The 18985-nt window shown below is 39.2% G+C and overlaps 1 protein-coding gene across 1 annotated transcript in view; it reads right to left on the bottom strand.

Moving 5' to 3' along the window:
* Nucleotides 1-395: 395 nt before the first annotated feature.
* LOC126354560 (mitochondrial dimethyladenosine transferase 1) overlaps nucleotides 396-18985 on the bottom strand; it is a 43448-nt gene continuing 24858 nt past the window's right edge. Inside the window, exons 3-5 of the mRNA XM_050004303.1 lie at nucleotides 17046-17203; nucleotides 5018-5171; nucleotides 396-701 (exon numbers count right to left, since the gene is read on the bottom strand). Of these exons, the coding sequence (XP_049860260.1) occupies nucleotides 443-701; nucleotides 5018-5171; nucleotides 17046-17203 (571 nt within the window). The 3' untranslated portion in view covers nucleotides 396-442. The remainder of the gene's footprint in view (nucleotides 702-5017; nucleotides 5172-17045; nucleotides 17204-18985) is intronic.

Raw genomic sequence — 18985 nt, 5'->3', positions numbered from 1 at the left:
TGCAACAACTATACCAGACCCAATGATCACAGTTTGGGAAGAACTCCCATACCAACTCGATGTCAGATGATTGGTGGTCACATTGAACACTTTTAAGAAAAACTATTTCTGCTGCTTTTTCATTTGATGTATTGTTTATAATTGTAAGTTGAACGAAATAAATTCTACAGAGCCTTAGAACCCATACATTCATGTTGAAACACCCCGTATTTCCAGTAATGTATTAGTTTACTTATACAAGTCTCAACACTTTCTCTCTTGTCTTTTATTCAATAAATACCTAATGTTAAAATATATACTATCTGTAATGATATTGCCATGGTTGTGTGTGTGTTCACATATCATATGATGAAATATACATGTAAATTCAATTTCTTGAATGGAAATAATAAGCATTTTGGGACTTTTTCCTCGATTTTATTACTAAAAACGATCTACAATTTTACTGTGACTCAGCTGAAAATTCTAAGTCAATTTCCTCTGACTTATAAAGTTCCTCAAATTCTGCAAGCTTGTCTTTCTGGGCCCTCGACTCATATTTGTAAAGTCGTGGATCTTTATCACAAATACATTTGTAAGCAGTGCAGAGTCTGCCAAACTCTTCTACGGTAAGTTGGAATGGTCGTGTGGTGGGATCTACATCTGCAAGCATGTACATCTCTTTTCCAAGCCTCTCTCGTGCTGGGCCTGGAAAGAGGCATCTGCAAAAGAAAGAAACAAACAATGGAAAATATTCATACATAACACTTTTAGTTGAATAAGCATAAAATAATACTAATAAAAAAGCAAAGCTGTTTTCAATCCAAAGATTGTTTCAAGCACCGTCTTCCACCCCTCTAACATACTCAATACTCGTGGCCTTGCTACTACTAAACAATAACTTTCCCAATTCCCAACTGACTCCAAACCTACTTGTGATCACCATAATTAACTATATCCTCACTCACAATTTCTGCTCCTTTGAAGGCATGACCTGCAAATAAATTCATGGTACAGCAAATGGCAAATGCATGGCACTGTCCTACACTAACCTACTCAAGGGTAATCTAGAGGAACCCTTCTTAACAAACCACGAACCTCCTTCAGGCTCATTAATGACGTCTTCATGGTCTGGACTGGGGGGTCATGACACTATGTCCGCATTCCTCTGTAACTTCAGCATATCTCCCGCATTCCCTTCATCTGGTCTTACTCAGTTCAACAAGCCACCTTTCTGTCTAACTCCACCTCAAGGATGACTACATCAGTACCTATATCCATGTCAAACTTGCCAACCAATGACAATACCTCCACCCATTCCACCCAGAAGTCTGTTCCATGCAGCCTAGCCACACATTGTCATTTCATCTCTATTGGCAAACTGTCCCTCTCCAACTATACCATGGGTCTTTCTGAGGCCTTTACAGACAAAAATCACCTTCCCAATCTTGTCCAGAAACAGATCTCCCACACCTTGTCTCATCAGTCACTATTATCTCCCCCACATACCCACAGTCCAGTCACAAAGGAATACTCCCCTTGTGACTCAGCACCACTCAGGACTGGAGAAACTGAATGACATTTTCCACCAGGGTTTTAACTGTCTCTCATCTTGTCTTGAAATGAGAAACATCCTCCCCACCTCTCCGACAATGGTGTTCCACCACCCATAGAATCTATGAAATATCACTGTCCATCCCTATTCCACCACTCCTCCCAACCCCATGTCTCATCACTCATATCCCTGTGGTAGATCCAGATGAGAGACCTGTCCTACACATCCTCCTGCTACCAACTACTGCAGTCCTGTCATTGGCTTTCCTACCTCACCAAAGGCAGCCATGTGATCTACAAACTTCACACACAACCAGTGTGCCACATTCTATGTCAGCATGACTTAACAAGTTGTCTGTCTGTCTGAATGGTCAATGCCTAATTGTGTTCATGAGAGAGCTGTATCAATCAAATGCCATCCAAAATGATTTGCTTTATTTTAACAACTGCTTCATCCCGATGCTGTACTCTTATCATGTCTCCAACATGTCTCTCCATGCTACCTTACACAATCTTACCATCTTTCCTCCACCTTCATTCCTCCCCTTCTACTGCAGGCCACCTCCGTAACCCCATCATCTAACCCAGCAGATTGCTACTCCCATCAGCCACAGTTGCAGTCAGGCCTTAGTGCCATAAGCCAGTAGCCATGCGTGACTGAATTGTTGCATGACTCCTCTATGGGTTGAATAGCAAATAATATCTCATTTATGGTTTAGATGGAAGGTGGAGGGTGCAGCAAAAGACGCAAAAATGAATGCCAGTTTTTTTATATCGAACAACAGACTCCATTTCTGTCCCAAGTCAACTATAGCAACAGCATCTACATTTCAATCTACATGATTACTGTGTAATTTACACTAACTGCCTTGCTGAGGATTCAACAAACCATTTTCACACTGTTGCTCTCTACCCTTCCACACTCTTTAACAGTGTGCGGGAAAAATGAACAATTTTCTGTGTGACCTCCAACTTCTCTTATTTTATGACATGGTCATTTCTCCCTATCTATGTAGGTATCAACGAAATATCTTTGCATTTGGAGAACACTGAAGATTGAAATTACATGCAAAGATTTTGCCACAGCCAAAAAATTTCCATTTTAATGACTGCCACCCCAACTCGCCTATTATACCATGACACACTCTCCCCTATTTTGAGACAATACAAAATGATATGCCCTACTTTGAACTTTTTCAATGTCTTCCATAAGTTGTTCATAACTGTAATTTGTATGTATTTAGCTGAATGGACAGGCTTTAGATTTGCCTGATTTATCATATAAATGAAATTTAATGGATTCCTTTTAATACTCATGTGGTGACCTCACAGTTTTCATTACTTAGGTCAACTGCCACTTTTTGCACCATACAGACATCTTGTGTACATCATCCTCTAATTGTTTTTTGAGTTCTGATTACTTTATCACACCGTAAATGAAAGCATCACATTCAAAAATCAAGGAGTGATGTTCAGCTTGTGACTTAAATCATTAATATAGATTAGGAACAGCAGAGTGCCTATACCACTTCCTTAGGGAGTGCCAGATATTACTTCCCTTTTCCATTAGTTACCATGAACTGTGACCTTTGACAGGAAATCATGAATCCAGTTGCACAATTGAGACAATACTCCCTGGGTATACAATTTTATTAGAAGCCACTTGTGAGGAATGGTATAGAAAGTGTTTTGGAAATTATAAATACAGAATAAATTTGAGATCCCCTGTCCACAGCACTCATTACTTCATGATAATAAAGAGCTTGTTGTGTTTCACAAGAATGATATTTTCTGAATCTGTGCTATAGATAATTTTCCATGAGGCAATTCATAATATTCGAATGCAGTATATGTTCGAAAAACCAGCAGCAAAAACTATCCTCACAACCTTCCTAATTACTAACTTACAAATGGACCATTAAATAAATTTAAACACAGACTACCACTAAGGGGAAAAAGGGAAACTTATGAACATTTATTGCTCTGTATCATCTGATCTTGCAGGGAAGAAAAAGGAGAACTTGTTATTGCAACTAAAAATACAACACTCCTCTGTACTGCACATAAGGAAGTGAGACGAGGTCTGACACATCATTCTACAATTCCTGAAAATTACAATAATCAAGTTGTCATGAAATTAAATAAACACTACACAAATACAATTTACTTACAATGATGAGCCAAAACATTATGACCTCTGCCCACTGCGATGTTGTATGTCGCCTGGTGGCACTGAGGGCTCATGATGCAGTAAGAGAAGAATGTGAGTAGAGCAGAGACAAATGAGGAACTGTTCTAGAGATTATAAGTGGCAAAAATGTGAAGATCCACCGAATTAAGCACCTTTGACAAAAGACAGGTTGTTGTAGCCAATGCCTAGGAGCAAGCACCTCAGAAACGGTGAAGCTGGTCAGCTGTTTGCGTGCTACTGTTTTGAGAATCTATGGAAAGTGGTTGAAGAATGCTAGACCCACGAGTAGGTGACAAGAAGTTGGATGTCCATACCTCATCATAGAACACAGGGATCGGAGGCTTGCCCACTCTCAAAAGCAGGATAGCCAGCAATCTTTGGCAGATCAGATGACATAGTTCTGTGATGACACAGGCACAAGTGTTTTGGAGCACACTGTTCCTCACACAGTGTTGAACATGGTGTTCCACAGCAAAGACTCTACATGTTCCCATGATGCCCCAACAACATTGTCAATTATGATTACGGTGGGCAAGGAATCATTAAGATTGGACAGTGGATCGAGGGAATCATGCCACCTGGTCGGGTGAATCACATTTATTGTTAAATCATGTAATGGTTGTTTCCAGAGATGCTGTTATCCAGCCTAATGGCTGCTCAAAACAGCAACGTGACACGAATGCACGCTGGTGGGAGCAGTATTATGTTATGGGGCATATTCATCTGGGCTTCCATGAGACCCATGGTAGTAATCAAAGGCACCATGACAGCTGTGGACTACATGAACATTATCAGGAACCACATGTAGCATCATATGTTTCATGTCTCCTTCAACAGTGGTGGCACCTTCCAGATAGGTAACTGTCAATGCCACAAGGCTAGAATTATGATGCAATGGTCTGCGGAGCATGATAGTTGACTCACATTGTTATCTTGGCCATCAAATTCAGCTTAACTGAATCCAATGGGAAAAAAAAAAAAAAAAAAAAAAACTGGGACACTATTGGGTGCCAGCTCCACACCCACAAACCAACTGCCCAAAATTATAGCAAGTGTGTGCCCATGCATAGGCCACAAACTTCTGGAAACTTCTCAACTACTTGTCAAATTCATGGCACACACAATCACTTCTGAATTGCATTCCAGAAATAGACCAACATGCTTTTAAGTAAGTGGTCTTGATAGTTCGGCTCATCAGTGTATAAATAATACATTCAAAAAAATTCAGTGCACAGCTAATACTATCTATCTTGTTATGCAGCATTTCACCAAACTTATGAATCAAATACTTACTCTGCACCTCTAATACTGTACTTCTGCCTGTAACTGAAGATGGTTCGTACAACTTTTTCCACAAGTGAAAATGGTAGCGGAATTACAGGTCTCACTAGAGGTGTAAAATGAACTATACCAACATCAACATCTGGTTTTGGAATAAATGCTTTTCCTGAAACATAATGAAAGAAAATGACTATGCCTAAAATTAAAAAAATCTAGTCACAAAAAGTGCTAGTCACATAACAGAGCACAATGTGAATGTCATCAGATTACTTCAGTGCAACATATTTAAAGAATATAATTAATTGATCCCACTACATGTTTACTTTTTATTTCTTAAAATAAAGATTAAGTTTTTAAGTTAAGTCATTGAACTGCACATGTATTGTTGTGCACACTCAGCATTGTGATGCAGAAGTAAATTTATTGCCTTTATAAATTTTTTCTTGATTTAAGTAATAACATGACGAAAGACAACCATTAGAAACGAAACACAGTATCACAATGAGTGATAACAGATCACAACAAGCGAGCTGTTAGGTTTTGTATCATTTGCTGAACGCATACCATTATATCCTGCATTAGACTCTATCCACTAATTCCTTTATAGCTTTCAGTCAAGGTAATTTTGTAAAGAGGACACATTTAGTGCACCTACTCATGAAAGTGCAAAGTGGAAAGTGGAAACAAAGACTACTACATGAACAAATGTCACTGTTTTGCCAATACCTTGTGATAACAAATTTGTTGCTGTTGTCATTATTGTTGCTGTAGTAGTCTTAAAACTTGTTTGATGCAGCTCTCCACACTAGTTTGTCCTGTGCAGAAGTACCACAACTTACATCTACTGGAGCCTGCTTATTGTAGTCAATCAAGCCCTTGTCTCTCTCTACAATTTTTATCCCCTACATTTCCCTCCACTATCAACCTGACTATTCCTTGGTGTCTAACAATCCCTCTATAGTCAATTTGTGCAAAAACATTTTCTCCCTAATTCAATTTGGTACATTTTGTTGGTTACTGACCTAGTAATCTAATCTTCTGCATTCATTTGTACCACCACATTTCAGAAGCTTCCATTCTCTTCTTGTCTGAATTGTTTATCACTCCCATTTCACTTCTGAGCAAGGCTATGCTCTAAATACACACTTTCAGAAATGACTTCCTATCACTTCAGTGTATACCAGGTGTAAACAAATTTCTCTCTTCCAGAAACACTTTTATTGATATTGCCAATTTGCATTTTATATCATCTTTACTCCTGACATCATCAGTTATTTTTCTGTCTGAATAACAAAGTCAAGTACAGACCTTATAGACTACTGATAAGATATCAGTGTAGTTGTCACAGTCATAACTTCCCTTCTTATGCAATGGCGTGATTCAGTTCTCCCATTCCTTTGGAGTATTATTCTCCTCCTATGCTTTCTGGAACAGCTTAGCAGATTCCTGAACATCTCTGCTCCAACATACTTGATTATTTCTGGAGTTCTCCTATCGCATCCTGCAGCCTTCCTTTTCAACTTAGTCAACCTCCATTTCTATCTCCTGTGATAACACATGGTTTATCGTCTCTAAGCTCAACAAAGAGTTTTATGGTGGCTTGTTTTTGAGCACATGCTGATGTGGCAATAGCTGATACAGAGTATTCACTTGTGATCAACTGCAAACAGTCGATTAGAGAAAGTATTCAAAAGAAAGTCAAGCAGCGTCCTGAAATGTACGGTTGTGTGTCTGAAGAATATTCAACGGTGATTTACAAATATGGAATGTCATCTAAAACTGAAGCATTCATGGAAGTTTAGGCTTTATTTGAATACCTTGGCATGATTTTGTTACTACCTGTATCCTGGAAACTGGCACCCAGTACAGTTGCAGTGTAAGGGGGGGGGGGGGGGGCAACAAACGAAGTTTTCAATATGTCACATAATTATTGACAAATTTAAAATTTTTAAATTCTGTCAGAAGCTACTTATTAGGTATAATCTTGTGTTTAAAGTTTAACACACTATGACTAGTATAACTAGTGTAACTGTTAGAAACTGTGTGTTTGCCTTGAGGCATCGTGACTTGGCAGCCAAATACATGGACTTACTTCATCTTGTATTTGAGAATGAGAGCATTTAGTGACTTCAAATTATATATGTATATAATTTCAAACCTTTACAGAACTTTTCTCCCACAAAAGGTTCAAAAGAAAATATTTTAGCACTTACTACATTTTCAGACTTCATCATCATGCATAACCTTCCAATTTGTTACTTCTTTACTACGAATTATTAACAACATACTTTGTGTACAATATCTACATATATCACTTATTGTAACTGCGGAACTGTATCATTGTATGACACACAGTTTAAGAGATATGGCTTTGGAACACTGTGAAGTTTTTACTCAAAATGGAGAGCTAATTACCCATTTTATATATCTCCAGCATATCTTAATGAGGGCATTTAGCAACTTCCAACAGAATTTTAAGCATAATTTGAAGCCTTCTCTAAACTTTATCTTGCTTACATGCTTAAAGGCAAATATGAGAGTTGCTCAGAAAGTAATGCATCAACAATTCTTTATTGAATGTAATGAGAATTACACATGATTTTATCTACACACCCTATTTTCCACATAAGCTCCAACCCATTCAATGGTCTTCCTCCTGCACAAAACAAGGGAGTGTGTGTGTCCTGTCGGTACTAATTCTTGTCCTTGTCACTGTAAGAACTTCCTTTGCTGATTGACATATGCAGCACCAACTACCGAGTCGTAATGCGTCAGTCCTTGCGAATGACAACATCAGCTCGCTGCAACGTGTCAGGTGTGACAGCGTGCATGGTCTGCCTGATCACTACAAATTGTGGAGTCCTCCGAACCACTTTCTGATGACCTCACCCTCTGAGTCCAGCAACGAACTGTACTTCTGTTGACAGTAGATGCTCCACAGACTTCGCATAAGTGTTCGTGAATATTTCCCATAGTTAGTTTCACTGCAGTGAGAAATTCAATGAAGACATATTGCTTGTAACACACATTGCCAACAGATGCCATCTTGAAACTGTCCTGTAGCTATGCTATCTGTTGAAAGTGACAGAAACTTGGCGTGCTCTCTCGGGAAACTTCAAATAATACGTAAATAACATTTCGTATTTGTAGAGTTGTCTTTGGCTGAGAAAAAAAATGCAGTGCATTACTTTCTGGGCAACCCTCGTATTTGACACATTAACTCATCTGTGAAGTAATCAGGCATTGGAAGCTGTTTTATACAAGGGACTTCAATAATTTATAGAATCAGGTGTTGACTGGTAATCCAAAAACATCTTTCAACAAAAGAGAGAATAAACTAATAGGGACATCTCAATCCATTGTGCTTTATGAACTTCACTCAACAGATTATTAACTAATACTAATGAAGTAACGATCCACCACTGATGAGGAGAGGAGTAATCATCAATGAAGTGAGCAAAGGACACTCACAAGCTTCTCCCACTGATATTAAAAATTCTGAGAAAATATTGTGTACTTTGGGTTTTTGTTTCATGTTTTCTTTTTCAGTCCTCTGCAAATTCTTCTAAATCATGGAAGCTTCTACAGCTCTGCATATGTCCCCTCTACCCATTCCTGCTATTCAATTTTGCACTTTTTGTCAATCTCTTTTTTTAGTTGTGATAATTTTCTTTTGCCTGCCTCTCCTTATATCAAAATTTACTGTTTTCCCAACAATACCTACTGAGCTTTGTCTTGTTGGTTAGTGGTTTTTCTGATGCCTTCACTATATCATATCCCAAAACTAACCATCATCACCTATTGCATATATTTCGCCTATTTTAGTCCTTTTGTTCTGTTTGAAATACTTGTTTTCCAACTAGGATTTATTATATGGTTACACATATTTTGCACTGGCACAGCTATGGATTCTACACTACTGTCCGTGGTGAAAATTTTTTAGGGATATTTGTATTAGCTGATAAAATCTGATGTCCTCCGCTCACCAGTATGTGAATGACTTCATTTGGCTGCATAGTGAAATTTTATTGTGGCCATATTTTTTCCCATACAAACATTTTCAAATGAACAAAAAATTTACATGGGAGCACAGGCAGTTGACTATCTTTCCTTGACGTTAATGAATGTCAAGTAGATTAATGATACAGCAATTCTATTTACTGAACACTTTGCACACTGACTTTTAGTCAAAAGCAAGTAATTTCCATCATCCATGCAAAAAAGATTTATTAAAAGATAATGGGAATTTTCAAGATAGTGAATGTTACATTATGAAATATAACTTGCATCACCCCCCACCCCTCTCCACCAACTTACAAACTGCATCACTATTAACAGGTCCTCACAACATTTTCTATCAGTCTCAAAGGATAATTAACAAATCAGTATTGACAGCAGAATGTAAGAGAACAGGAGTATTATAATCTAACATTAATGAAGTGGAGAAAATTACCAGTGATATTTTTTAAATATATGTAATATACGAATGGCACTGTTGTTGATGCATCCACAGCCGTGGTAGCACATTTTATAGCAAGAACTCTGCAATCAGATACATCTTGAGCCAGTTTTATTAAGGCACTACCTGGTTTCCAGCTTACAGCCACATCACCAAATGCATTTAAAAAGAGAGAAAAGAAGAAGAAGAAGACATGTTAAACAACATATCGGCTAGTACAGAAGGGCCAACTCTGTAGTTAAAATCATAGTGTTTGTGTAGGATGAGTGGTCAATGAATAAAAACCTGGAGATGGAAAACATCCTATTCCATGTAACAAAGAGAGCCACCCAGATGAGCTGCAGCAACCACCGGATGCGTGACCATGCTGACTTGCTGGCGTGTCTTTGGTATACAGCATAGGATGTTTTCCATTGGTCAACTTTTTTATGCATGATTACCCGTATTATGGACACTATGGTTTTAACTGTCAAGGTTGGGCCTTCTAGATTCTCTGCCATTTTGTTTAACATGTTTTAATTTCCATATGCACCTGATGATGTGGCTATAAGCCATTAAACTGAGAGTGCCTCAATAAAACTGGTTCAAGATACAAGTGTTTGTGGAATTGTTGCTATAAAATATGTAACTTACTACTGAGGAATCCTTATTAGATGCAGGTAACATACTATAGCAAAATATCATCTGCACTGCAAATGACATACAGTTACAACAACATCAGTTTGCAATATTTGGGTCTGCGTTTTGTTAGTAATGTTATGGATATAAACACTGTACTTCCAGAACTGTGAACATCATCAAATAAAATCTTTACAGATCAAGCAACACATCATATCTACATCTACATCCATACTCCACAAGCCACGTGACGGTGTGTGGCGGACAGTACCTTGAGTACTTCTATTGGTTCTCCCTTATCTTCCAGTCTCGTATTGTTCATGGAAAGATTGTCGGAGTGCCTCTGTGTGGGCTCTAATCTCTCTGATTTTATTCTCATGGTCTCTTTGCGAGATATACGCAGGAGGGAGCAATATACTGCTTGACTCCTCAGTGAAAGTATGTTCTTGAAACTTCAACAAAAGCCCATACTGAGCTACTGAGCGTCTCTCTTGCAGAGTCTTCCACTGGAGTTTATCTATCATCTCTGTAATGCTTTCAAAATCACGGAATGATCCTATAATGAAGCACGCTGCTCTCCGTTGGATCTTCTCTATCTCTTCTATCAACTCTATCTGGCATGAATCCAACACCGGTGAGCAGTATTCAAGCAGTGGGTGAACAAGGTACTGTAACCTACTTCCTTTGTTTTCGGAACGCATTTCCTTAGGATTCTTCCAAGGAATCTGTCTGTCATCTGCTTTACCGACGATTAATTTTATATGGTCATTCCATTTTAAATCACTCCTAATGCCTCCTCCCAGATAATTTATGGAATTAACTGCTTCCAGTTGCTGACCTGCTATATTGTAGCTAAATGATAAAGGATCTTTCTTTCTTTGTATTCGCAGCATATTACACTTGTCTACATTGAGATTCAATTGCCATTCCCTGCACCATGCATCAATTCGTTGCAGATCCTCCTGCATTTCAGTACAATTTTCCATTGTTACAACATCTCGATATACTACAGCATTATCCGCTAAAAGCCTCAGTGAACTTCCGATGTTATCCACAACGTCATTTATATATATTGTGAATAGCACTGGTCCTACGACACTCCCCTGCAGCACACTTGAAGTCACTCTTACTTCGGAAGACTTCTCTCCATTGAGAATGACATGCTGCATTCTGTTATCTATGAACTCTTCAACCCAATCACAGAATTGGTCTGATAGTCCATAAGCTCTTACTCTGTTCATTAAACAACTGTGGGGGAACTGTATCAAACGCCTCATGGAAGTCAAGAAACATGGCATCTACCTGGGAACCCGTGTCTATGACCCTTTGAGTCTCGTGGATGAATAGTGCAAGCTGGGTTTCACACTATTGTCTTTTTCGAAACCCATGCTGATTCCTACAGAGTAGATTTCTAGTCTCCAGAAAAGTCATTATACTTTAACATAATACGTATTCCAAAATTCTACAACTGATCGACGTTAGAGATACAGGTCTATAGTTCTGCACATCTGTTCGACGTCCCTTCTTGAAAACAGGGATGATCTATGCCCTTCTCCAATCTTTTGGAACACTACACTCTTCTAGAAACCTACGGTACACCGCTACAAGAAGGGGGCAAGTTCCTTCGCATACTCTATGTAAAATCGAACTCGTATCCGATCAGGTCCAGCGGCCTTTCCTCTTTTGAGCGATTTTAATTGTTTTTCTATCCCTCTCTCATCTATTTCGATAGATACCATTTTTTCATCTGTGTGATGATCTAAGAGAAGAAACTACAGCGTAGTCTTCCTCTGTGAAACAGCTTTGGAAAAAAGACATTTAGTATTTCAGCCTTTAGTCTGTCATCCTCTGTTTCAGAGTGTCTGGACATTTTGTTTTGATCCACCTACCACTTTGACATGAGACCAAAATTTCTTAGTATTTTCTGCTAAGTCAGTACACAGAACTTAACTTTCGAATGCGTTGCACATCCTCTCGCATAGCCCTCCTGACACTACATTTCACTTAGCATAATTTTTTTTGTCTCCATGGCTTTGGCTATGTTTATGTTTATGTTAGCTGTGAAGTTCTCCTTGCTTCTGTAGCAGTTTTATAACTCAGTTGTTGTACCACGGTGACTTTTCCATGCACGTAAGCAACGTGAATAGGTCCGTTGCGTTCTGAGACTGGATTTCCATATCCTGCAAATGAGTAAACTGAGAGAAAAGACAATGGGAAACACTGAACAAACATCAGTAAGTACTGATTAAATGAATAAAAACTCAGACAGACATTACTCAGACAATAGAAGAACTATTCCTTTTATAAGTTCACTAGACAAAATATTATTCACCCCCTTAAAAGAGTGTACTGCTCATTGAGGAGCACTGTAGATAGTGTAGAACTGATCAGATGGTCACAAGATCTCCACTCCTGGCTGCAGTGCTGTATATGTGACAGTCTGTAGTATGGAAATGGAATGCTGTAGAGATGTGACAGAATGACAAAAAGGAGGTATTGTGCTTTGATGTGCTCATAACTACATTGTGAATGAAGTTGCACAATTTCCTGGACTAGCAGAGCGGATTGTTGAACATTTCTACAAAAGAATATATGGTAAAAACAGAAGCTTTACGATGTTGTAAATCAATAGAGACAGGAGATGAGTGTCATGCATCAATGACAATTAGTTTCAAATGTGGCAAAATTTGCTGCAGTTGGTGGCTGCAGGTCCATCCTAACAGGTTACTGAGCAAACATTGTGAAGGGAACTGTGGAACTAACATTTGGTGTAGAGTATCTGGCAAAATTCCACTGCTCAGAGGCACAAAGCTGCAGTCTTCAATGTACCATATCACAAACTGGACAGTAGTTTGGTCCAATGAATCACACTTATGCCTCTTTTCAAGTTATTCAGGACACTGAGTGAACCAATAAGTCCAAAGAGGTCGTTAACCAATAACACGTGCAGTGTATAGTTCATGCCAGATATGGTGCTGCAATGTTTTGGGGGCTTTTTTTTTTAGTTGGCTTGGGTTCATTAATTCAGGTTGCTGTGTACATTAACAAGATACTCAGTGATTAAGTGCTTGATTGCGGGATGGAGTTATAAGACTAAACAGCAAGTTCACCCATCCCTCAATTAAAGAATGGTGCATCCAGAAGGAGAGATGTCGACCGAGAATGTGATCCAATGTAGTCGGGAGACTAAAACAGTAAAAGCGAAAATGCTGAAAAGGCAATGGACATCTTTCATACTGTCAATAATAAAAACAAGATGAGAGAAATAGGAAGTCAGGAGGTTAACATCTGCGGGGCTCAGGATGTGAAAAGGAACACCTCACCCACAGCTGTCTCACCACTGAGTCATTAATCCAGTGGTCACAACAGTATAGTGACAAATGTATCGGTCTGTGAGAAGTTGGTCAATTAGAAGACCCCTACCACACGAAGTAGTACTTCCCCACAGGGGTTGGTATGCACTGAAGTACCCACATACGAGAAAAGATGGAGGGATGAGGGTTGGTTTAGAGGATCAATTCAACGTAAGTAAATAGCCTGTCTGGAGATAGGTGAATGTCGCAAATGGTGATTGCTTAGGTGGTTTGCCCCCACACTTCTACCACTTCCAATGTGGTATGAAGAGGAATCCGTTAACTGAATTAGCGAACCAATGTACAGACCACTCCAGATGCCCTCTCAAGCATGGTTTTGACAGAATGCACTATAACAGAGTGGTGGAGAATTCTCTTCAGTGAAGTGTGTTTCTTGGAGAGAGGGAATGAGGTGTTTTAGTTCCGGCAGATAACAGTAACACCGATTACAAATCAATCATGTGATCTACATGATTGATGGATAGGTGAGGCACGAGGGCCAGTCATGCACCAGGTTCACTACCTGTCACCATTGGGGATGGAAAGACATTGGCTCAGAATCTGACTGCATGGGGAATCTGACACCTCCAGGGGCACCAAGGAGCCTTGTCCCTATTCTTCTTCTTCTTCTTCTTCTTCTTCTTCTTCTTAGTCTCTGGTGAGGCAGGATTGTTCAAGGGGTTATTTGCAGTGAGCATGGGAGCAGATGAAGAGTGGGTAGCCCTGGGACCACACAGGCCATGGTTCTTTCAGCCACTGTTTGGCATTGGGCCTGTGCTCTGAGTGTAGCTGAGTAAAGAGGCCCCAAACGGAGCCCTGTCACAGTATATGCCACAGAAGAACACTTCTTTTGCTGGGTACAGAAAGTGGTTCTGAAGAAGATAATGCATGAACCAGAGGAGAGGAGGGTATTGGGAGATCCACTTTGGGGAAGCAGAGGTGGGGATGCAAGTGGGGTTTGTGTAATAGTCATCATTTTTGCTTAACTGAATGTCATATGCCCAAGAAGTACGCTTTCATATTTCTTCCACGTCTCAGTATCCGACAGGCAGTCAAAAGATTTGTATTCCGGGATCTTCTGTTCTTTCTTGAAAACTACACGAACTGGCAGACATGGAGAATAATTTTCTGTGCTGTTGACACATAATGTTGAATGTTCACAAGAACTACCTTCATGGAGTGATCATCTCCAGTTGTCCCATTCTGAGTCCACAGTGCAGCAAGATGACATATGCCCGAAGCATAAACATCTGAAACACAACATATGCAGTGGGACATATGGTTTCACATCACACCTGTACAATATGACAAGTTTTTTTGGGAGGGCACTCCCTTCGAAAGCTAAGATAAAGGCACCTGCACCTGTACAATTATTCTTCAGCTCTTTTTGTTCATGTCTGATGAAACTTACGCCTCTTCACTAGTGATAGCTCTGAACTCCACATCTGTTTAGGAGCATAAGGTCTTTGTGATTCCTTGGACAATGTTCAACATTTTGTGTGGGGCAATAGTCACAGGTATGTCACCTAATCGATCACATGCTAAAGAGCTGTAGACAGGCAGCAGATGAAGTTTTAATTAGTAGTGACTGTTCCACAATTTTCCAGAGATTCACTTTCACCAAATTTGTCTTCAATGTTTATGTCATAAAAGAATAATGGTTTTGCTGTAGTAAAAGTATCCTGATCATTCTGAGTACATACCAAGTACTGGATGAAGTGTTTAATTCCCAGACATCTGGCTTGTCCCTCTTCCCATAGCATAGCCAGGGAAGGAAATATTGTGGGCTCGTGTCTCTCTGCATTGTAATAATCTTTTCCATACGAAGAGATAGCTAGTGCCTTGTGGCCACCAGTGGAGGAAAGTTTGAGTTGCTTCATTGTGTTCCCAAGCGGATGGAACATGCACCCAGACAGAGCCCTGCTTGCCTGGGTAAGCATTGTACCACTAAGATGCAGCAGGTTTCCCAGGTTATCTGCTAACTCCTCTTCCATCTCAAGAGCCATGCATCTCATTGGCACATAGCTCACTTTGAAGTCGAGAGTTTTTTTTTCTTTTTTATATAGAGATATTTACCATCCTCATGATCCAGGCAGCTAAGCCATGATTCCCATTCCTCATGACACACTATGTTCCATTGTCGCACGGCGTGATGATTGCTAAAACATGCCTAGGGCTTATAATTATTAAGGACAGTTCCCAGTTCAGTAAACTTACGTGTCCAAAACCGAAAACTAAACCCAAGCAAGGTCAGAATCAAGAAGACCAAAGGGGAATGAGAATGGGAAAAGGACGGACTTTCAGTACAACACATATTCACAAATGTGACGTTGGACCCAGCCCCCTTAGGGAGTGGGGGGGGGGGGGGGGGGATAGAGGAGCAAAGGGGAGGGTAATCAAATGCTGCCATTCTTCTACATCTTTCTGCTGAGTATGCTATCAGCAATCACATCAACCATGTTGACAGGGTTGCATGCATATATTTCCATTTTGATGAACACTCAGGCACCAATCACATATTGCCCAGCCTACTACATTACTCCACAGTGAATAACTGGAACTATATGGAACAAGTGAAATGTAGCAACCAACACTCCCTCATTTTGGTAAATTTATGGGATATAATCAACAATGAGTGCCTTCAGCTAGATATGGCATACCAGGAGAGTCTTGCAGACTCTTCCACACAAAACGGAGTCCATTAAGGCCACACAATTTTAACATGATTTGCTATGGTAACTAATTTTTTTATCCATTGTGTTTATTTGATAAGTCTGCTTCACACATATACACTTTCATTTCTGTCACAACAATTTGTACAGCAATAATACTTACTTGTTTTGAATGCAAATCTCAGAAGTTTTTTTACAGTAATAATTTATTTTTCCACAGATATGATACAAACGTGGAAAGAAACAGTAGTTTCATAAGGAGTGTTCAAAGAAAAAGGTATGAGTTGTTGAAACTACCAAATAGGTTGAAATTTGCATATGCTGCTTTGTGATAATTTAGTGAGTTATCTAGGGATGCAAATCTAGTGCTGTCACCTCCCTCTAAAAAATTCAAAGCTGTGTCCTCAGCAGACAAGATAATACTCACCATCTCTTTTGATGCCGAAGTAAAAAACACAGATAACCCATTAACAGTGACATGTACTGTTAGACACTCTTTAGCCTATGCAAATCTATCAAGAGCAAACAGCCTGAGATGTTCGCAGAAGTGGTGATCTGCTCCATGATAACACATGTCCACATGTCTCCAAGGCCAAGTTCAAATGTGAGTAGCTCGAGCATTCACACTACAGTCAAGACATGCTGACCTGCGATTCTCGTGTGTTTGGTCCATAAAAAAGCATCACAGAGGGAAGTGCTGCAACTCAGAGGGTGAACCTGAGGATACAGTGGAGGAGTGGTTTCTGTCACACCCACAGGAATTCTGGGAACAGATAATCTTCGGCTGTGAAATGGTAGGATTTACTACCTTCTCTTTTGAACACACCTCATACAGGGCACAGTTACCACAGTGGGAGTTATATCAGAGTTACAACAGTATGTTACTCTCAAAATTAAATTAAGAAATTATGGTATTTACTATAAAAACCAAACCTCACCGGGAATATTGAACTTGTGATGAACTTCACACCAATTCTGGCACATTATAGAGAGTCGGCATCTCTGTGATGACATTATTGGCGCAGTTATGCGTTCTGCAACCTCCTTTTGAAACGTCAACAACATCCTTGTGCGACCATATGACCAGGCATTACCCCTGAAATTAGAGCACACAGTTATACATATCTGGTTGATGGTCATATCTATTCTTCAAATACATACATTTAATTTCAACTGAATGGTTCAATTTCAATGTAGCTTTGTATTACTTAAGACTATAAATGCCGAAGTAGTGATATTTTCAGATTGCACTTTATTTTACAAAATGAATACCAAATAAATAGGACATCAAATTATGCTAATCAATTTGATGATGAGTAAGCAAAATGCACCTGAAACAATGGAGCATAGATGAGAGCAACAATGCAAGAAACTATGTGCAAATGAGAAAAATTGAACAGAAACAACTTAAGAGATTACAGCAAAATGACAAGTTCATAAAAGCAAAGACCTGATTATCACTATAGTCTGATCCACGAACAATGGTGGTTAGTGCATGTCGAGGCAATGATGGAAATGGCATTGTTGACTATTCAAGCAAAAGCTGCACTACGCACATGCTTTCCACTAGAAGGAAGTGTATATTCCGCAAATTATGTCTCTTGCTTGCTTATGCAGAATTTATCACTTACCACCACCAACAGTGATGACAACTAACAACAAATAAAACAGAAATTCAGTAAACAACTCACTACAATACATTTAATGCTGGAATTAGCTATGGCATTCAGAGCAGAGTGTTCGGAACACCACTGAATGCTCATTGGCTGTCTGAGTATATGTGACATAGGTGTGCAGAACAAGCCTAAACTCTGCCGTCATTGTAACTAACTATATCAGAGGGTGAGATGGGATATTGATCAAAGAGATCAGTAAGTAGGAGGGATTAGGAAGATAGATACTAAACATATTTAGAGATTGTTGAAACTACAAATCCAAGACCAAGCCTTATGGAAATTCAAATTCTGTCCGAGAGGGAACCAAGGTCAAACTCTATAGAAATATATTTAAGAAAAAATCAAATTTTCCATGTATGATTTACAAATCTCTCCCCAGTGTTCTTTATATCTAAACATCATGAATGAGTCACTGTCTATGATTCCACAGATTAATACTTTCTGCTGTGCCCAACTGATCAGTGTATTTTATTATTATAATTTAATCATCATAGTCGGATAAAGCCATTTAACAACGGTGTCACTGAATGTTGTTGGGTCTCAGAACAAATGATCAATAGTCATTTCACAACTTACTTAATCCCTTGAAGGCAATTTTACTAAGGCAAATAATTCAAAGCAGGATTTCAACATCCTCAAATAATACCATGCGACTAGTCTTCACAAACTATGATTCTCCAATTAAGTCTGTATAATATTATTAAACCTGTCTCCAGTTACTATATGAAGCTTAATAACTTGATGGGCATCAGTGATTACATGTAACTGCACATAGCTCTACTCTACATGTCACATGGACCACAGAAAGCAAACACACTGAGCACACATTGCATTTCCTTGACCCGATACTTATATCCTAAGAATGCTTTATAACCTGCCTAAAGGATATTCCAACAAATAACAAGTATGTGTTCTGAACCTGTGAAGATCTTTCTGAAGGGCTCATTGCCGCCTATCACTGGTTACCTACTCAAGCAGGCTAACACTTTTTGTCAGCAACAGCTAGTGCTGTGTGCCTGTTTTATATATTTGGTACGCAGTTCAACCTATACTCTCAAATTCATAAGTTGGAGGCAGTTACCCGACATAAATTTAGATGCTAGGCAAGCCTGGAGATTGTGCTGTTGTTTCTGACCAGAAACAGTAGCTGTGCAATGTCTTAAACACATTGCATGATCAGTCATAGTTGGGATAGTATTCTA

The sequence above is a fragment of the Schistocerca gregaria genome, chromosome 3 (genome assembly GCF_023897955.1).
Source record: "Schistocerca gregaria isolate iqSchGreg1 chromosome 3, iqSchGreg1.2, whole genome shotgun sequence".
In the NCBI taxonomy this organism is placed as follows: Eukaryota; Metazoa; Arthropoda; class Insecta; order Orthoptera; family Acrididae; genus Schistocerca; species Schistocerca gregaria.
The sequence above is the reverse complement of the archived record's forward strand: the minus strand, read 5'-3'. Positions and strand labels throughout refer to the sequence as shown.